The 22,241-nt window shown below is 43.9% G+C and overlaps 1 protein-coding gene across 2 annotated transcripts in view; it reads right to left on the bottom strand.

The window, feature by feature from the left end:
• Positions 1-22,241, bottom strand: part of ADCY9 (adenylate cyclase 9) — a 132,141-nt gene that overhangs the window by 5,566 nt on the left and 104,334 nt on the right. The window contains exons 6-10 of one of the 2 annotated variants that reach the window (XM_082671129.1): positions 19,199-19,407; positions 15,808-15,967; positions 9,280-9,428; positions 8,576-8,623; positions 4,431-4,472 (exon numbers count right to left, since the gene is read on the bottom strand). In XM_082671129.1, the coding sequence (XP_082527255.1) occupies positions 4,431-4,472; positions 8,576-8,623; positions 9,280-9,428; positions 15,808-15,967; positions 19,199-19,407 (608 nt within the window). The remainder of the gene's footprint in view (positions 1-4,430; positions 4,473-8,575; positions 8,624-9,279; positions 9,429-15,807; positions 15,968-19,198; positions 19,408-22,241) is intronic. The other variant, XM_082671130.1, reaches the window with a different exon arrangement.

Raw genomic sequence — 22,241 nt, 5'->3', positions numbered from 1 at the left:
CCCAGGACTGAAGATTAGCGTGGGCAGTCTCTTCTAAAGTTTATTCTTTAAATATAATTTTTTCCACTTAAAAATACTACATACTCATCATATAAAATTTAGGGTGAAAGTAGAAAGAAAAAAGATTCACCCATCATCACACCATCCAGAGGTGATCACTGTTAATGTTTGTTGAATTTCCTTCTCATCTCTCTTTTATCTGTTTACAACGCTGTGATTGCTCTGCTCATGTAAACTGTACCCTGATGTACTCTAAAATGCACAGAGCAGGCCGCTAGATTTTACATAACAATGGTCTGGGTCACTTATATGAATATAATTATACATGGAACAGATGGACCCTGAGTTTAGAGAGTACCATGGCACAGAAAGCTCAATTCTACCATCAGAGTGTTTTTTAATGAATTTTAATGTTACCTGTACTTAGGCATATTAAAAATAATGAAACTGACCAATCTGGTCATAACGCCTTCCATGAAACACAGTCACAAAAGCCTGGCTTTGGAGTAATGATGCCTGGACTGTGACCGGGCTGGCCCCCCACAGAGCTCTGAGAGCCTTGGGCAGGTCACACCATCTTTCAGGTCTCAGTTTCCTCACGAGTAAACTGAAGATGGGCTGGAGTATTGCTAAGTCTCTACCGGCCTAAGGGTCTGTGCAGAAAGGGCCTGAGGCTATGTCTGTAGAACCAGCAGGGTGCCCTAGGCTGGCATTGGGGAGCTTGGATTTGGGGAGGGTTCCCACCAGTCCTTGATGAGAGGGGCTCACCGTGCCTGGACTGTTCGTACAAACAATGTGGTTTCTGCACCTGCCCTCCTTCCGAAAATCTGGAATTTTGGTACATGCCAGGCAAAGGGCGCCTATGTGACCAGCCACCAAGAAAAACCCTGGAGTCTCTGATGGGCTTCCCAGGAGGGTGTTTCACACGTGCTGTCACAGCTCATTGCTGGAAGAATTAAGTGCATCTCATACGACTCCACTGAGAGAGGACTCTCGAACGCTGGCGCCTGGTTTCCTCTGGACTCTGTCTCATGCACTTTTGTTCTCTGCTGATTTTGCTCTGTGTCCTTTTGCTGTAAGAAACCACAGCCACGGGTACAACCATGTGCTGAGTCCTGAGTCCTCCAAGTGAATGATCAGACCTGAGGGTGGTCTTGGGGACCCTGACAGAGGTTCTATGACTTAATGCCTAAGAACCAGGAACCCAAAACAGCCTCTATGGCAAGATGCACCACACTTCACTCATTTATTTTGCCAACTGTCATTTAAACAAATGGCAGTACTTACTATGAATCTAAAGTACTAAACAAAATAACTATTTTAGATACTAAAACAGATCTATGTCCAGCCCCTCAAGCCCTCTTGTTGGCTCAGAGTAGGGAGAGAATCTGGAGGGAGTGAGTCTTCTCTACATGAGCCCATCTCCTTGGCTTAGGAGTTGACCTTTCCTCCGGTTTCTCCAAAGTGATAACACTGAGGAACAGCCTCTTTATTAGGAGACGTCACCAAGGCTTAAGGTCATCCTAGAACCAGGCATTGTAGAATCCGGTGGTAGAACTGGGTGGCGTTGTCTCGGTTTCCTCAATTGTGCTGTAGCTAAAGCCGGCAGTGTGGCCTGAGCCTGGGATGGGCACAGGCCAGTGCCCTCTGGGTGGAGCAGAAGAATACGAAACGTGGGCAGGTGTGACAGGGAAAGGGAAACAACTGCACTGCTTGCTTTTACCTTTGCTTAAAAGGAAGGGTCCTAATGCACAGGCTGACATGTTGTGCCCAAGGGGCTGCCTTGCAACAGAAGATCTGTAACCAGCGGGTGAGAGAATTATTTCCACTCTACAACCTGTACTTCTTATCCTACTGCAGAAGGAACAAGGAAGGCGATGGTTCTACTCCTAAATTCAAATAGTAAAGGGCAGTCCCAAAAGGAGGAATTTTGTGACTAAATGCAAGAGGTAACTTAATAGATGGACAAATGGAAGTCAGAGTAAAAAACAGTATAGTTCATTATCACGGAAAAGAGGGATTACAAAATAGAGAAAAACGGAAAACAGAGACCACTCGTCCTAGCCAGCTCAACGTGGGATGCATTAAAATTTTGGTATATTTCCATGCCATTTAAAATCTACGCCTAGGATGGGGGCGGGATGCACCAAGAGGAGGCATAAGGGGGGCTTCTGGGTAATGTTCTATTTCTTGGTCTGGGTGGCAGTTAAATGGGTGTGTTCACTAGTGAAAATTCACTGAGCTGTCTTCATGATCTGGAGGCTTTTCTGTGTATGTGTTATACGTCAAAAGAAAGTTAACTTAAAAAAAGATATTAGGTGTTTTGCTACTAAATCTTATAATTGTCAATCATACACAGAAACATCTGTATTCTGTTTTTGTTCCATTGTCACTTTAATTCTCCTTCCCAACATCTAAATGTCCACAGGTATTTAATTTTTTAATTGTAGAAACAGAGAAAAAATCATCACTCATCATTAGATCGTAAGTATTACATACCTTACTTTTTTTTATATACAATGAAATACCTAGCTGTAGCTATAAGACCTATGTAATTTCACATAATAAATGAAAAATGAAAACCATAAATGCTTTCCACATTGCTGCATTTTAACAGTTGTAATATTTGGGTATATGTATCATAATTTAATTAATTTCTTTTTTACTGACAACTGAAGTTGCTGATGAACTTTCAATATTATCAATCAGATGTTCAATATTTTGGGGCATGCAGCCTTTACCAAATGCTGAATTATTTCCTCAGCAGATAAGCAAAAACAGAATTATTAGTTTAAAGGTGATGGACATTTTTATGACTATGTTTTATAGATTGCCAAATTACTTTCCAAAACTATTGTACCATTCTGAAAAGTAATGAGGCATGGCAGAAGAAGCATGGCCTGGTAGTGAGGGAGGCCAGGGTCTGAACACTGCCAGTGTCCATAGGCAGGTTCCTTCTCTGAGCTTCAGCTTTCTTATCTGGAAAATGGGGACAAAGTTACCTAATATAGCAGGTTACTGTGTAGATTAAACAAACCTATATTAAACACCATCAATTCATATATGTGCCACACCCTGGCCTACACTGGGTATTCACATGGTAACATTTTGAAGGTATGATTTGAAGATCAGAAGGAATTCTGTAGTTATTTAATAGTGCAATGACTTGTGTAGTAGCCTATTTATCTTCTACTACATTTCCTCTTTTGTGATTTTTTTGGTCTTTTATCTACACAGGTCTTAATTAGCTCTTTACATAACAGTCTCACAAATATTTTTTTCAGTCTGCTTTTATCATCCCCTCGGTCAGTCTTATTTTTTTGTGCGTGTGGTTCTATTTATTATTTGTAAGATTGGAAAGTTATCTCTGTCTTAGAAGCTTGAGAACTGCTTAATTTTATTTTTTCTAGATGTTTATATAGTTTTATATAATTTAAAAATTTTTGACTTCAATTTATTTAGAATTAATTTTGATGTTTATAGTAAAGCAAGGGCCCAACATTTATTTGTTTCAAATTTCTAGTCAGTTATTTCAAAATATTTTAGGGAATAAATTTTCTTTGATTTGTGAGATCTCCTTTGTAACATTCTAATGTCTTATATAAAATTAAACCAAATCTAACACAGGAAACCCTCGCTTTTTGAAAGTTCGCTTTTCACCGCTTTGCTCTGATGAAAGACCTACATTAGTACCTGTTTTTGCTAATGAAAGAAATCTGAAGGGGATTTTTGCCTTTAGAAAAAAAGGCAAAAAGCAAAACTAACGTTCAGCATTTGTTTCGCAGTGAGTGTTACAGAGGCAGCGCCATCCTGAGAGGCAGGAGCGGCCCCGCCAAGCTCCTTCCCTGGAACCACACTGAGCATCGCAGCATCAGCCACCACAGCTCTGAACTGTGTCTGTAAGCATCTGTGCTTTACCTCAACTTACTCTGTGCCTCCGTTAGCAAGCTGTGTCCTAACGGAACTGCTTCTTCACTTTTTGTCTTAGGAAAGTTTTCACAGGAACGCTCTACTTTCAGAGAGTGGGAGAAACCTGCTTATGTCTTTTTTGAAAAAAATTAATTAATTAGGCTGCGCGGAGTATTAGTTGCAGTACTCGGGATCTTTGTTGCCATGTACAGGATCTTCAGTTGCGGGATCTGACCAGGGATTGAACCTGGGCCCCCTGCATTGGAAGCATGGCGTCTTAACCGCTGGACCACCAGGAAGTCCCCTGCCTATGTCTTAACAATTATTCATTTTCCCGAAGATATTATAAGTATGAACTGATATTTTAACAAATAGATATCTTCCACTTACTCTTGTAAGAATGCATATGTTGTTTCTTTAATTCAAGATACAACTGTTTTTCAGGAAACTTAGAAATAACCAGCAGTAATAATACAGTTACACCCATTTATTCAGATATAGGCACAATGTTAAAAGCTTACCTGAAATTCTGTACTGCATCCAGGTGTGAAATTACTATGGAACTGAAATTAAAATGCAGAAAACTATTATTATAAAAAGCAAAAAGGGCATTATACAAAGCAATCTGAGAAGAGTTTAAATAAAAACAACTTTCCTATTTTTAAGGTGGAGATCAAGGTAGAAAGTTAAGGATAGTAAATTTCTATTATAATTTGATGCTGTGTGTTAATGAAGAATGACAAAATGGTAAAGACAACAATGTAAAAGCCTTTATATCAGCTGTGGAAAGTAGGCACAACCACTAAAAAGCGAAATCAAGGAAGAATCTCTAAGGACTTCATTTTGCTGTTAAGGACTTATCTATGGTGTCGTGTCCTACAGGCTAGAAACTTCAGTCACGTTCAAACAGCGAAGTCTACTGACAAAGGATCAATGTCAAAAGGCCCCGCCGGAGGCGTTGGCAGATTACTTACTGGAGAAGACGGACTTTGCTACTGGTGATGACCAAAGCAATCAAACCCCAATTTTAAGGCATCAAAACCACACCTAACTAAAGATCTCTCTCTTGGTGCTTGGGAAGGTACCCAAGACACCCAGCCCCATTCTCTCCACATGCTGCACAGCTTCCTCTGGGGTCATGTTACCCAGCGTCCACTCAGGCCCACAAATCACCCAAACCTCTCCACCCGGGGCAAGTGCCCTGATGCTTCATCCTTCAGGTCCCCCAGCCTTGCTCCCTGAAAAGGGGACGTTGCAGAGCACCTGTGAGCAGCTCTCCTGGGCAACAAAGGCCAGTGAGGGCTCAGAGTGGCTTTTTTGATTACAGGAGGTATTAAATGACTTCACAGAAAAGGAAAGAAAAACAAGAGCTACACACAAACTGTCCTCTTCTTACCCTGTCCAGACGTGACTGTGACACTGCTGTAACCCACGTGTCTGTGTCTCCCCAAAGCTGGAAGAGTCCCCCCCGCCAGCTTCACAGGAGTTGAGTTTATGTTTTGTCCTCCCCACATGTTCCCTACGCTGGGCTCGGCTCAGCAGTGACAGGGTGGACAGGCTGAAAAGATTCTGCGTGAATGCGGGTGTACTGGGTCCAGCAGAGATTCAACCGCCAGCCCTACCTCAAGACCTGCTATTTGATTTCTAGGTGAAAAGGCGATGGATGGGTTTCCTATCGCTACGGCTCTCTAGATCCAAGTGGAAAAGGCCTGCACCAGTGACTAAATGACACTGTGAATGGCTGATGGAGTATTTGTGTTGGATCTAAAAGGTTAAAAGTCAGACTGTTGAATTTCATGCTCTTGGGAAAGAGCTTTATAATGACCATAATTCCAAAAGGCCGCACCTTCAGAAAGGAAAAATGACACTTTGTTTTGCTTAAAGTAATTTAACTATTCATTAAAGTTTCCTTTCAAATGCTGAATGACATTTCTACTTCCTTTTTGATCTTAATTTGCAGAGAACTTGAATATCTTTCATGTGGTTATTATTTCATTAAGTAAACTGAGGAAGGATACTCACCCTGTCCATTACTGACCACTGCTTTGGTAATACCCAAAATGCACTATGGCAATTTTGTCTGATATTGAGACAACTTGGACCACTTTCTACTTTTGAGCAATGGTTCTTGGCAACAGTAATACCATTCCTAGGGGGCATTTTGGAAACACTGGGGGTCCCTCTGATTGTTTGGGGAGCCAGGAATGTTAGATGCCCTGCAAAGCACAATAGGGAAATGTCCCATGTAATTTTGAAATATCCTAACCTAAACCCACTGTAATTTTAAATAAATGATTCTTTAATATGTGCTAACATAAAACATAAGCAGTTACAAAAAAGTCCAACATTTAGGAGAAGTCTGTTACAGAAACAGAAGCTTAATGGCTTTGAGACATTCCCCTGAAATTTCTGAATAAATTACTCACCGTGTGCACCCTGCTATCCAAGGTATCATTGTATTTCCAACTACATATTTAGTTGAAAAGGTTAAAAGCCACAAAACCAGTTGCAAATGTGCAACAGGTAATTTCAGACTCTTTTTTTTTTTTTTTTTTTTTTTTTTTGCGGTATGCGGGCTTCCCACTGCTGTGGCCTCTCCCGTTGCGGAGCACAGGCTCCGGACGCGCAGGCCCAGCGGCCATGGCTCCCGGGCCCAGTCGCTCCGCGGCACGCGGGATCCTCCCGGACCGGGGCACGAACGCGCGTCCCCTGTATCGGCAGGCGGACTCCCAACAACTGCGCCACCAGGGAAGCCCTCAGACTCATTTTAACGCTAAGAACCAAATGTGATTTAATTTGTAGAACACATGAAAGGTAGGGGTCTTACTGGATTTCATTAACAAAGGATGTTTCAAATATAGCACCTATCACTGCCATCCTCTATATTTTAATTTTTAAATTCTTTGTAGCACAGCAGTAAGAACACATCCTGCCCCCAGGGGTCTTCACAAAGCTCCTGTTTCTCTTCCCCACACCATCTGTGAGAGGGCTTTTTTTTTTTTTTTAAAGATTTTGTTGTTGTTGTTGTGGACCATTTTTAAAGTCTTTATTGAATTTGTTACAATACTGCTTCTGTTTTATGTTGGTTTTTTTGGCTGCGAGACATGTGGGATCTTAGCTCCCCGACCAGGGATCGAACCCGCACCCGCTGCATTGGAAGGCGAAGTCTTTACCACTGGACCGCCAAGGAAGTCCCTGTGAGAGGGCTTTGAAGGCCATCTGAGTACCAGGGATGGAATCCACTCTTCAATATGTGGAAGGATTTCAAGATAAATGATATATTTCCAGTGATTCGTCATTGCCCTAACGTTTCCTGTTACAACATGGAGAACTGTTATGACATGATATTTATGAATAAGGCCAGGTCACTCGCAAGACCATCACACTTCTTCATTTCCTCCACTTCAACACTCTGTAACCTGTCTCGGCACACTGGCCCTACTACAAAAGGTTAGGACCAGCTTCCTCTTTTCATTTTTGTGTCACCTATACCTCTATCACTTCATTTTCTTCATAGTCTTGTATGAAACGGCTTCTGGTCCTACTTTCTTAAATTCAAACTTCTTCATCATAAGTACAGTCGACCCTCTGCGTCCATAGGTTGTGCATCTGCGGATTCAACCAACCTCAGACTGAAAATATTAGGGAAAAACAAAATCCCAGAAAGTTCAAAAAAAGCAAAACTTAAATTTGCCACATGCTGACAACTATTTACATAGCACTTACATTGTATTAGGTATTATAAGTAATCTTGAGATGATTTAAAGTATACAGGAGGGCATTAGTAGATTATATGAAAATATTCATATTATGCCATTTATAGAAGGAACTTGAGCATTCTTGAATTTTGGTATCCAAGGGGTGGTCTGGGAACCAATCCCCTGCAGATACCGAGGGACAACTGCGAGTTCAAGCGTGTGACTGCTGCATGATGTCTGCTGGGGATGGTCACCCCAGGATGTCTGCAGGCAAATATTCAATACATATAATGTTATTAAAGTTATTTTCTTTTTCTTTCGTTTGTGTATTACTCTTTGGGCATTTCATCAAGTTGTTGACTTTATGTATGCTGAAAGCTCTTTCATGTTGTGACAGGAAATGTCTGTTCGGGTGGAGTGCATTAGTCCTGACGAGAAAGTGCAAGGGACAGACACAACTCAACAGCAAAATCCAACCATCTGGTTAAAAAATGGACAGAGGATCTAAATAGACATTTTTCCAAAGTAGACAGAGATAGCCAATGGGTACATGAAAAGCTGTTCAACATCCCGAATCATCAGGGAAATGCAAACCAAAACCACAGTAAAACATCACCTCACACCCGTTAGAACAGGTATTATAAAAAAGACAAGAAATAGCAAGCGTTGTTGAAGATGTGAAGAGAAGCCTCGTGCACTATTGGTGGGAATGTAAATTGGTACAGCCACTATGGAAAACAGTATGTAGGCTCCCCCCAAATTAAAAACAGAACTATCATATGACCTAGCAGTTCCACTATTAGGAATATATCTGAAGGGAACAAAAACAGTAACTTGAAAAGACATCTGCAACCCCATGTTCATTATAGTACTATTTACAATAGTCAAGAGGGGAAGCAACCTAAGTGTCCATCAATGGATGAATGGATAAAGAAGATGTGGTATATATACAATGCAGTATTACTCACCCATAAAAAAGAAGGAAAATCCTGCCATTTGTGACAACATAGACAGACCTTAAAAGCATTATGTTAAGTGAAATAAGTCAGACAGAGAAAGACAAATACCATATGATCTCAGTTATATGTAGAATCTTAAGACAAACAAAAACCCCCATGAACTCATAGATACAGAGAACAGACTGGTGGTTGCCAGAGGCAGGGGTGGGAGGTGAGTGAAATGGGTGAAGGTGGTCAAAAGGTACAAATTTCCAGTTATAAAATAAACAAGTCTTGGGGAAGTAATGCACAGCATGGGGACCACAGTTAATGATACTGTACTGTATATTTGAAAGTTGCTGAGAAAGTAACATGTTTTGTTTTGTTTTTTGGCCATGCAGCATGGCTTGTGGGATCTTAGTTTCCTGACCAGGGATCGAACCCGCACCCTCGGCAGTGAAAGCTCACAGTCCTAACCACTGGACCGGCAGGGAATTCCCCCAAGAGTAACTCTTAAAAGTTCTCATCACGACAAAAAAATATTTGTGTGGTGATAGATGTTAACTAGACTTACTGTGGTGATTATTTCACAATATACACAAATATTAAATCATTACATAGTGCACCTGAAACTAATATGTTCTATGTCAATTATATTTCAATTAAAACAAAAAGAAAAAGTGAGAAGGAGAAGAAGAAAGGTGGTCCTTCTGTGCAGGGCACAGTGCACGTACCTGTCTGGGCAGAGGGAGACGTAGAGCAGCAGCAGGGGCCCGGCCCCGACGACTGTGGCCAAGGAGGACCTCATCCAGGAGCTGAGCTGGCAGAAGTTACAGTAGTGCACCACGGTGATCAGGACAGCCGAGCCCGTGAACACGGTGGACTGCAATGAGGGGCAGGCTCGGTGAGGACCCCAGGCCCCCTCCTTGCCACACGGGCTCACCTGCCTTCCCTCCAACTGGGCACCCCGAGAGCAAACGACACGCTCACTTACCTGTACTTCTGTTTAACAAAATATCTGGTGGTTTCAGGGACAGATCATAAATCATTAATTACCAGAGCTTTCGGTTACAAGTCTCACTGGCACTAAAATTCCTCTCCTGATGTGTGCAAATTGCACACGTCACATTGGAGGAGAGGAAAGGTAGACTGCCCTGGTTGAGAACTTCCACCATGTAACCAGTTACCTCCCAAAGCCTGTCCTCCAGGCACCCTGCTGTGTGTCAGTGGAAATGTGATTTGGTTTTAAGTATCAAATGCAGCCAGCCCACCCAGTACTTCATGCTATACTCGCTGGCACCAAAAATGTAATCTTCCACAGCAGGATGAATTCACTCTTTATGGGGTTTAACTTGGATGCTCCTTCCCTGATCAACAGCAGCTGATCCAGGTGCCAGTCAATTGTTTGTGCCAGTTCTTCAGACTAACATTATCTTTTTTTTTTAAACTTTTAAAAAAATATATAAAGTATAGTTGATGTATAATAGAATATTACCTTGTATCATCTGGAAACATGGGTCAGATGCTTCTTTGTAAAACGTGTAAGAAAATAACTGATTTGGGGGACTTCCCTGGTGGCGCAGTGGTTAAGAATCCGTCTGCCAATGCAGGGGACACGGGTTCGAGCACTGGTCCAGGAAGATCCCATATGCTGCAGAGCAACAAAGCCCATGTGCCACAACTACTGAGCCTGCGCTCTACAGCCCGCAAGCCACAATACAGAGCACGTGTGCCACAACTACTGAAGCCTGAGTGCCTAGAGCCCATGCTCAACAAGAGAACAAGAGAAGCCACTGAGCAGAAACAAGAAGAACTACAATCCCACAGCCTATTGAACAAAAGCCACATTCACAGACAGACAAAATGAAAAGGCAGAGGACTATGTACCAGAAGGAACAAGATAAAACCTCAGAAAAACAATTAAATGAAGTGGAGATAGGCAACCTTCCAGAAAAAGAATTCAGAATAATGATAGTGAGGATGATCCAGGACCTCAGAAAAGGAATGGAGGCAAAGATCGAGAAGATGCAAGAAATGTTTAACAAAGACCTAGAAGAATTAAAGAACAAACAAACAGATGAACAATACAATAACTGAAATGAAAAAATACACTAGAAGGAATCAATAGCAGAATAACTGAGGCAGAAGAACGGATAAGTGACCTGGAAGACAGAATGGCGGAATTCACTGTTGCGGAACAGAATAAAGAAAAAAGGATGAAAAGAAATGAAGACAGCCTAAGAGATCTCTGGGACAACATTAAACACACCAACATTCGCATTATAGGGGTCCCAGAAGGAGAAGAGAGAGAGAAAGGACCAGAGAAAATATTTGAAGAGATTATAGTCGAAAACTTCCCTAACATGGGAAAGGAAATAGCCAACCAAGTCCAGGAAGCGCAGAATCCCAGGCAGGAAAAACTCAAGGAGAAACACACTGAGACACATAGTAAGCAAATTGACAAAAATTAAAAACAAAGAAAAATTATTAAAATCAACAAGGGAAAAATGACAAATAACATACAAGGGAACTCCATTAGGTTAACAGCTGATTTCTCAGCAGAAACTCTACAAGCCAGAAGGGAGTGGCATGATATACTTAAAGCGATGAAAGGGAAGAACCTACAACCAAGATTATTCTACCCAGCAAGGATCTCATTCAGATTCGCTGGAGAAATCAAAAGCTTTACAGACAAGCAAAAGCTAAGATAATTCAGCACCACCAAACCAGCTCTACAACAAATGCTAAAGGAACTTCTCTAAAGGGGAAACACAAGAGAAGAAAAGGACCTACAAAAACAAACCCAAAACAATTAAGAAAATAGTAATAGGAACATACACATTGATAATTACCTTAAATGTGAATATGGATTAAATGTTCCAACCAAAAGACACAGGCTCACTGAATGGATACAAAAACAAGATGCATATATATGCTGTCTACCAGAGACCCACTTCAGACCTAGGGACACATGCAGACTGAAAGTGAGGGGATGGAAAAAGATATTCCATGCAAGTGGAAATCAAAAGAAAGCTGGAGTAGCAATACTCATATCAGATAAAATAGACTTTAAAATAAAGAATGTTACAAGAGACAAGGAAGGACACTACATAATGATCAAGGGATCAATCCAAGAAGAAGATATAACAATTGTAAATATTTATGCACCCAACAGAGGAGCACCTCAATACATAAGGCAAATGCTAACAGCTATAAAAGAGGAAATCAACAGTAACACAATAATAGTGGGTACTTTAACACCTCACTTACACCAATGGACAGATCATCCAGACAGAAAATTAATAAGGAAACACAAGCTTTAAATGACACAATAGACCAGATAGATTTAATTGATATTTATAGGACATTCCATCCAAAAACAGCAGATTACACTTTCTTCTCAAGTGCACACGGAACATTCTCCAGGATAGATCACATCTTGGGTCACAAATCAAGCCTCAGTAAATTTAAGAAAATTGAAATCATATCAAGCATCTTTTCCAACTACAACACTATGAGATTAGAAATAAATTACAGGGAAAAAAATGTAAAAAAATACAAACACATGGAGACTAAACAATACGTTACTAAATAACCAAGAGATTTCTGAAGAAATCAAAGAGGAAATCAAAAAATACCTAGAGACAAATAACAACGAAAACACGATGACCCAAAACCTACGGAATGCAGCAAAAGCAGTTCTAAGAGGGAAGTTTATAGCAATACAGTCCTACCTCAAGAAAGAAGAAAAACCTCAAATAAACAATCTAACCTTACACCTAAAGGAACTACAGAAAGAAGAACAAACAAAACCCAAAGTTAGTAGAAGGAAAGAAATCATAAAGATCAGAGCAGAAATAAATGAAACAGAAACAAAGAAAACAGTAGCAAAGATCAATAAAACTAAAAGCTGATTCTTTGAGAAGATAAACAAAATTGATAAACCTTTAGCCAGTCTCATCAGGAAAAAGAGGGAGAGGACTCAAATCAATAAAATTAGAAATGAAGAAGGAGAAGTTACAACAGACACTGCAGAAATACAAAGCATCATAAGAGACTACTACAAGTAACTCTACGCCAATAAAATGGACAACCTGGAAGAAATGGACAAATTCTTAGAAAGGTATAACCTTCCAAGACTGAACCAGGAAGAAACAGAAAATAGGAACAGACCAATCACAAGTAATGAAATTGAAACTGCAATTAAAAATCTTCCAACAAACAAAAGTCCAGGACCAGATGCCTTCACAGGTGAATTCTATCAAACATTTAGAGAAGAGCTAACACCCATCCTTCTCAAACTCTTCCAAAAAATTGCAGAGGAAGGAACACTCCCAAACTCATTCTATGAGACCACCATCACCCAGATACCAAAACCAGACAAAGATACTACAATAAAAGAAAATCACAGACCATTATCACTGATGAATATAGATTCAAAAATCCTCAACAAAATACTAGCAAACAGAATCCAACAATATATTAAAAGGATCATACACCATGATCAAGTGGGATTTACCCCAGGAATATAAGGATTCTTCAATATACGCATATCAATCAACGTGATACACCATATTAACAAACTGAAGAAGAAAAACTATGTGGTCACCTCAACAGATGCAGAAAAAGCTTTTGACAAAATTCAACACCGATTCATGATAAAAACTCTCCAGAAGGTGGGCACAGAGGGAAACTACCTCAACATAATAAAGGCCATATATGACAAACCCACAGCAAACATCATTCTCAATGGTGCAAAACTGAAAGCATTTCCTCTAAGATCAGGAACAAGGCAAGAGGGTCCACTCTCACCACCATTATTCAACATAGTTTTGGAAATCCTAGCCTCGGCAATCAGAGAAGAAAAAGAAATAAAAGGAATACAAATTGGAAAAGAAGAAGTAAAACTGTCACTGTTTGCAGATGACATACTATACATAGAGAATCCTAAAGATGCCACCAGAAAACTACTAGAGCTAATCAATGAATTTGGTAAAGTTGTAGGATACAAAATTAATGCACATAAATCTCTTGCATTCCTATACACTAACAACGAAAGATCAGAAAAAGAAATTAAGGAAACAATCCCATTCACCATTGAAACAAAAAGAATAAAATACCTAGGAATAAACCTACCTAAGGAGGTAAAAGACCTGTAGTCAGAAAACTATAAGACACTGATGAAAGAAGTCAAAGATGATACAAATGGAGAGATATACCATGTTCTTGGATTGGAAGAATCAATATTGTGAAAATGACTATACTACCCAAGGCAATCTACAGATTCAGCACAATCCCTATCAAATTACCAATGGCATTTTTTACAGAACTAGAACAAAGAAAATCTTAAAGTTTGTATGGAGACACAAAAGACCCCAAATAGCCAAAGCAATCTTGAGGGAAAAAACGGAGCTGGAGGAATCAGGCTTCCTGACTTCAGACTATACTACAAAGCTATGGTAATCAAGACAATATGGTACTGGCACAAAAACAGAAATATATAGATCAGTGAAACAGGATAGAAAGCCCAGAGATAAACCCACATACCTATGATCAACTAATCCATGACAAAGGAGGCAAGGATATACAATAGAGAAAACACAGTCTCTTCAATAAGTGGTGCTGGGAAAACTGGACAGCTACTTGTAAAAGAATGAAACTAGAACACTCCCTAACACCATAAACAAAAATAAACTCAAAATGGATTAAAGACCTAAATGTAAGGCCAGACACTATAAAACTCTTAGAGGAAAACATAGGAAGTACACTCTTTGACATAAATCACAGCAAGATTTTTTCTGACCCATCTCCTAGAGTAATGGAAATAAAAATAAACAAATGGGACCCAATGAAACTTAAAAGCTTTTGCATAGCAAAGGAAACTATAAACAAGACAAAAAGACAACCCTCAGAATGAGAGAAAATATTTGCAAACAATCAATGGAGAAAGGATTAATCTCCAAAATACATAAACAGCTCATGCAGCTCAATATTAAAAAAACGAACAACCCAATCAAAAAATGAAGACCTAATAGAAGACCTAAATAGACATTTCTCCAAATGAGACATACAGATGGCCAAGAGGCACATGAAAAGCTGCTCAACATCACTAATTATTAGAGAAATGCAAATCAAAACTACAATGAGGTATCACCTCACACCAGTTAGAATGGGCATCATCAAAAAATCTACAAACAACAAATGCTGGAGAGGGTGTGGAGTAAAGGGAACTCTCTTGCACTGTTGGTGGGAATGCAAACTGATACAGCTACTATGGAGAACAGTATGGAGGTTCCTTAAAAAACTAAAAATAGAATTACCATATGACCCAGCAATCCCACTACTGGCCATACACCTAGAGAAAACCATAATTCAAAAAGACACATGCACCCCAATATTCATTGCAGCACTATTTACAATAGCCAGGTCATGGAAGCAACCTAAATGCCCATTGACAGATGAATGGATAAAGAAGATGTGGTACTTATATACAATGGAATATTAGCCATAAAAAGGAACGAAACTGGGTCATTCGCAGAGATGTGGATGGACCTAGAGACTGTCATACAGAGTGAAGTAAGTCAGAAAGAGAAAAACAAATATCGTATATCAACGCATATATGTGGAATCTAGAAAAATGGTACAGATGAACCAGTTTGCACAGCATAAATAGAGGCAGAGATGTAGAGAACAAATGTATGGACACCAAGTGGGGAAAGCGGTGGTGGGGGTGGTGGTGGGATGAATTGGGAGATTGGGATTGACATGTATACACTAATATGTATAAAATAGATAACTAATAAGAACCTGCTGTATAAAAAAATGAAATTCGAAAAAAAAAAGAGAAGCCACCACATTGAGAAGCCCGCGCAGTGCAACGAAGAGTAGCCCCCGCTCGCCACAACTACAGAAAGCCCACGTGCAGCAACAAAGAACCAACACAGCCAAAATTAAATAAATAAAATAAATTTTAAAAATTAAAAAAAAAACGATTTGGGACTTGAGGACACCAAGAGGGGTTGGAGAGGACACAGGTCCACCAGGGAATCTCCCCAGAGCAGCCCCTGGGCTGACCTCCCTGCCCGCTCCTCTGTCCCAGGCAAGTCTTTTAAAAAGACAAGTTCAAAGGACTGACAAAGAGTTTGCGCCTCTTTAAGGGCCTATATTTAAATTGCTGTCCCAAGCCATCAGGCTTATATTTTTAAAAAGTGATCAGGGAGTCCATAAGAGCACCGACAGAAAATCACCAAGACTTTACTTACGTGTATGTTTGTCTCAAATTCGGAGGTGACATGTGAATAGACTGCGAGGGCGGGGAGGGACACCAGGATGGCCCCGATGAAATGGCGCGGGAGCCAGCCGGCTATCCACTCCAGCAGGCGCTTGGTACAAGCCATCACATCCTCCAGGAAGAACACCATCCTGGGAGCGGGGGGGAGAAAGGAGAAACGAGGTATCTGTGGGTGGGGGACCCAAAGCCAGGGCCACTCCCAACCCTGGCCTATGCTGTGGCCGCTGGTGTGGGCGGCGGGCAGAACCCCCGCCTCCTTTATTTTTGATCAATGGCAAGTAAACTGGACTCACTCAGCTCACCATACCGTATTTTAAGGTTACTTGCTGCATTCGGATAAGACGTGCTTGTAAAAGACAAGCATAGGCCTCTGTGAGTCTAAATGGAGCATGTAAGAACCAGGCAGGCAAATACTAACAGGTCCTGAAAAAGGTCACCTGTCACCTGTTACTGCCTGCTTCTAGGGAGGTCTCAAGTGGGTGGTTCAGGAGGTGTTCGGAATTTTTTTTTTCTTTTTTTTTTAACATCTTTATTGGGGTATAATTGCTTTACAGTGGTGTGTTAGTTTCTGCTTTATAACAAAGTGAATCAGTAGTGTTCGGAATTTTGTGGGGCTTTTTTGGTGCCTCAATGGTTGCAGGTGCTACTGGCACCAACAGGCAGGAGCTGGGGATGGGTGATGTCCTGTGATGTACAGCGAGGCTCTGCCCTAAGCCCCACATGACTGCTACACACCCCCTGCTGACGATGACTTCAGCCTACAGCCTAACTGCGTTTTGTTTACAAACAGAAAGTGGTTTCTGTATGGCAGTAACATACACTGAATTTTCCAGGAGTGCAGCTACTGGGTAAACCAAACAACATTACCCGTAGTTTTATTTGGGACACCACCAAGAGTCGTCAGCATCTCAGAAACCACATCACAGGCTCCTGGGGCTCATACCACCAAACCCGCACACTCATAACAGTCCGCACTGGGAGCTGTCCCAGCTGACGACTTTGGCGTGGCTGCCCAGGTGGTGATGCCCTGGCATATTCGAGGTGAAGCGCTACACGTATATTATTTTAAATGGCTTTCTTGCCATTTCTCCTTCACATTGGAGTGATGGCATTTCATTGATTGCTTCTGAAATTGTGTGTATACGTGGGCTATACTTCAGGGTAGGGATGTGGCATCATAAAACGTTTTTCATGGAGAATGGGGAGCTGAGTGTGTGGGGCCGAGAACTGCTTCTCTGCAGGAAGAATCCCTGGGTCAACAGCAGCGGGAGGTGGAGGAGAGGACACTGGGGGTCCGCCTCGGGAGGGAGAACCACGCACACAGTCCCCTCTAAAGACACCTTGGTGAGGGTGCAGGTGGGGCAGGCCCACTTCCCTTGCCTTCAAAGGTAAAAAGCCTGTCAAGGGCCTCTCGCATCCACCCAGGCGTCCACACCTTCAGTTACCAGTGTAGGTCCTTATTGACCTAGGGTCCCATATCCACCCTCAGTGGGGCCAGAGGAAATCCCCCAGGCCCCACCCTCTCCTGGGCACCAACATCATACCAGAGGCTCAGGCAGGAGCAAAGTGGCCCCGCGGAGATGTGGGTGCGCCGGGCACAACCAGGCCTGGCATCCTCATGGCCCACAGTCCTCTGCAGTCCTTAACCTGGCTTAGCCCAGATTTTTTCAAATTGGGTCCGAAGAACAGGGAACAATCATGTAAAGGGTTCTTTAGAAAAGGTATGGAGAAAACGCTTGCCTCAGAGGGATCAAGAGCCTTAACCAGTTGTGAGCCCCGCATCGGACAGAAACTCAGGGCAGGGAGGGGAGTGATTGGAAGTAGGTACTGGCTTTTCTTTGGGGTGACAGAAATGTTCTAAAATCATATGGTGGTGATGTTTGCACAATTCTGTAAGTTTATTAAAAATCTGTGAATTGTACACTTATGAGTGAACTTATTGTTTGTGAGTTATATCACAATAAAGCTTGTTTTAAGAAGAAAAAAGACTAGGGGCCAGAGGATGCCTTGTTTTGGTCCCTTCGGGTGTCCCCAGGCCCAGGGCAGGCCCACAGAGGGCGCAGTTCATTTGGAAGTGGGTCCCAGGCAGCTTGTGGAGACATGGAGGGAGGCAGGCCCAGGGGAGGGCTGTGCTGGGGAGGAGTCACCTGCTGTGGGCAATGCAGCTCCACGCTGGTGGCGAATCTGGGGAGATGGTGAGGATGTGCCTTAGAGTTCCCTCCACTGGGAGGAGGAGGAGGGAAGGGAAGAGCCCCTGGCAGCCAGAGAAAGCCCTTGGCAAAGGGCTGAACGGGCCTCAGTGGGGAGTTGGGGGGGAAGGGGGGAGTGTGGAAGGGAGGGGGCAGGTGTCCAGCTCATCCATTTCGAAGGGAGGGATCTTGAGTTTGGGAGTCTCAGGGCCAGACCCAAAGCTGTGGTTTCCTGTCCTGGGATGTTGGGGAGGAGTAGAAACTCAAGGTCAGGGCCCTTTACCGCATTTCTCTCTGATCCCCAGTGTGGGGCTGTCCTGCTGAGAGGACAGGGCTGGAGGAAGGGGGTGGGCCTGGTGCAAGGACCCAGCGTGAGTGGAGGCCCTGTTTGTATCAGTAGAAACATTGTGAGCTTCCTGAGTGGGGTGGGGCCTGAAACTGGGCTAGCCCTGAGGGCCCAGCCTCCCAGAGGGACTCTGCTGTCTCTTCGGACACTCTGTCCATTTTTAAATGGGTTGACTGTCTTTTTATTATTGAGCTAACATTCTAGATATTAGACCCCTGTCACAGATATGATTTGCAAATACTCTCTTCCATCCTGTAGGTTCTCTTTCACTTTGGGGTGAAAAGTGATGATGGTGTTCTTTGAAACATGAAAGTTTAAAATTTTGATGAAGTCCATCTTAACTATTTTTTCTTTGGTTGCTTGTGCTTTCCATGTCGTATCTAAGAAAGCGTTGCCTGATCCGAGCTCATGAAGACTTGGGCCTGTGCTTTCCTCTAGAGGTTTATGGTTTCACCCTTACATTCAGGAGAGGCACCTGCTGATGTGCTGGCAGCCCCTTACCAGCTGTACCCTGTACACCTACCTCTTCTTTCTCTGCCTTGCTTTCTTATTCCCTATCTTCCCACTTTCTCTCTTTAAGTATCTGATTTGGGAGATCAGCAGACTAGTTGGTGGCATTAGGGCTGCAGAGGACAGTGACCCATTGGTAAGGTGAGTGCCCACCTGTGCTGAGGGCCCGTGTTGGTGAGGGAGGAGCCAGTGAAGCAGGCTGGGGGAGGGAAGAAAAGAGGACCGTCCCCGAAATGGGTTATGGAGACAGCTGGCTGTTCCACCAGCAGAGGGAGCTAAAGGCTAACAGCTGGGCAGTGCTGCAGGTGGGCCTTTACCTGACAGAGACCACGAGGGACAGGATCTCCAGAAGCAGGGCTGCTCCGAAGACCACCAGGGCGGCCGGTGGGGGTGGCATGGAGGCGGCCCCATATTTCAGGAAGCAGGTAATGGAGAGAATCAGAAACACTGTTGTCGACAGAAACACATCCAGGAGGGAGCTGAAGGTGGCACTGGCAAAAGTCTTCACGGGAGAATTCTTTATAACCTGTTTGGGGGGGAGTGTGAACAGATGCTGCTGGATGTATCCTCCTGGAGAAGTATAATCCAGGCGGAAAAAACAGCAGATGCTTGCTGAGCACTTGCCTCCTGCGGACCAGGTACAGGGTGAGTAGTGCTTCGGGCAGGCCGTCTCCTACCCCACCTAACAGTGAAGAAACTGAGGCACAGAGAAGTGAAGAAACTTGTCCAAGGTCACACAGCAACTGATTACAAACCAATTAAGTTCTCACAGGCATGTGACGCCCTGAGCCTGAAAGGCGAGCTATCGACAGGCAAAGTCAGTGACTCTGCGTCTGTAGAGACAGTAACAGGAAAGCCACATGCTAGAAGCTTCCACTGAACGCTGGGTCCCAGGCTCAGGGTGTGTGAAAGCTGGCTTCATACAGAAGTAGGAGGTCAATAGCAACAGTGACAGCAAGAGCCTGCTCTGGGCCTGGATGCTGTGCAGGGCTCGAGGGCAGGCATGAAACAACCCCCTTGGGGGCTCATGGCCTAATGGTGGGACAGACAGGAGTCTGAGATGGGTGGTGTCATCAGTGTATCAAAGCAACATGCACATCATGTCAGGAAATCATGGGAAGGAGGGAAAAAATGACGACAACGCCAAAGAGTCTGAGAGAGACTTGTTCCAGGCACCATGTGGACCCTTTGGGGGCACGACCTCAATCGATGCTCACACAGCCCTCAAGGAGGAAATGCTCCCAATCTCAGGGCACAGGCTGGGAGGCTGAGGTGAGGTGGCCACTAGAGGTCACACAGCCAAGGAGGAGCCCGGCCAGGGGCTGTGGCATCTTGATCATGTCACCTACTGTCCCTGTGCCTCCATTTCCTTAACTGGAAAGAGGGATAAAATGGGACCCTGCGCCTTATGGGTGCTGGGGATGCTTAGATGGGAAATCACAAAGTGCAGCGGGGGCCTAATGTGGGGGCGGCTTGGAGCCTCCCACCGTTCCTGCATCGCTCCCATCCTCGCCAGCTGGCCCTGTGGTTCAGGGATAGCGTCCCACCTGCACCCCAGGCCTCCGGGCTCATTTACTCCCATTACCTACAACTCAGCCACGTGACCTTTATACAACACAGTCTGATAGTGCCAACTCCTGTTCTGGATCCTTCAATGGCTCCCCTGGCCTTTAGCATAACGTCCACAGTGTGGGAAGCTGTCATCGGGCCCCTGCCCACCTGCCCCTTCCACCCTGTCTGCCAGACAGAAGCGCCCACAGCTCCCTGGATGCACCCAGGCTCTGTCTTATCTCCAAGGTTAGGTTTGCAGGTGCTGGCCCCTCTCTGGAACGTTCCTTAATTCAGTTAATTGCTAGTCCTCCCACTAACACGGGCTCCTTCTGGGCCCTCGACCTGGGGTCGGTGTGCTCTGCGGCCATTATGGGGCCCCTGTGTCTGGATTCTCATTTCTGCCGGGTTACTGCTTCCCTGTGAGTGTCTGTCGACGCTACACCCCAGCCCCAGGAGCAGGACCCGGCGGTGCAGACGCTCAGGGAGCATTTGGTGACCTGTGCCCTCTGCTGGGGAGGCTCTGTACTCAGCACCGGGAGTGGGTGGGAGCTCCTGGCCCTGAATCAGGCAGGTGCCCAATCCTAGCGATGGGATCTCGGCCGCTCGGCCTTTCCTGGCCTCGGCTTTCTAAACCTTGGCTTTTTTTTTTTTTTTTTGGCCTCGGCTTTCTTTTGGTAAAATGGGGATAATCATAAGCTTCCTTGAAGGGTTGCTGTGAGGATTAAGGTTGCTGTTTTGCCTTAAAGGCACCAACCAACCAACTCCCAAGTCCACAAGAATGAGCCTCGCCTGGGGTATTAACGGTATTCACCACCCAGGAGGCTGACGAAACTCAACCCCACAGGCATGAACTGCCCTGTCTGGTTCACTAGGACTCTCGGGGTTGGTCAGGGCCTGGATGTAACAGACACTGAGGGATGATCTGCTGGATGAACAAATGGAGTCGAATGAGAAATCCTTCTGGCTCTGGGGTTGGGAGGGTATGCATTTTTGACCTTGGAACACTAAGCTGGGTTAGATTTGGGAAAAATGCAGGGAGCTGGCTTCTTGGAACTCAAACCAGGCTCTAGGTTCTCGTATTTATTCATCGTTTCCACCAAGCCCTACTGAGCACTTGTGGGTGTGGGGACTGGATGCCACGTAGAGTGGAGATGAGAGACAGGGTCCTGCCTCCCAGAGTGGAGAGTCCAGGAGGAGGCATATGAATCAACAGTCCCACAAGAAGAGATTACAAACTGGGATGCAGCTGCGGAGAAACAGTATAACAGAGGAAAAAATCCAGTCTGGGGTAAGGGAAAGTTTCTTAGAGGAAGTGATGTTTGGGCTGAGAGTTACAGGACAACAGGAGTTAAGGCAGGGGAGGGGCGGTAGAGGAGGGCTCAGCACCAAAGCAGGCGGGAGAGCCGAGCAAGGTGAAAGCCCTCTCAGCTCTTGTCCCATTTCAGTAGGAAGAAAGCCGACAGGGAACAGGGGGAGAAATCCTCCTTGAGAACAGAGAATAGGTGGGGCTGGAGTTTCCCCCCTTACCCCTCTCACCCCGTACGAGGCCTCCAGGGGCTGGAGCACGGCCAAGGGCGCCTGGGGATGCACCAGCTGCAGAGCAGAGGGACTGGGAGACGACAAGCCTGGGTTGCTGTAGAGATATTTGGGATTTTCTCCCTTGTGAAGATAAATTCACATACAGGTGAAATTTAGGGCTTACAGACTGTGGGAAATCAATACGAGCCGTCAATTTCCTGTCACTCAGGAAAACAAAAATGGCCTCCAAAGCACAAGACTAATCGTGAACTGCAGTGAAAACGACGCATG

Source organism: Grampus griseus, assembly GCF_964374135.1.
Source record: "Grampus griseus genome assembly, chromosome: 14".
In the NCBI taxonomy this organism is placed as follows: Eukaryota; Metazoa; Chordata; class Mammalia; order Artiodactyla; family Delphinidae; genus Grampus; species Grampus griseus.
Note: the sequence above shows the minus strand (reverse complement) of the source record. Positions and strands in the feature narration are given on the sequence as shown.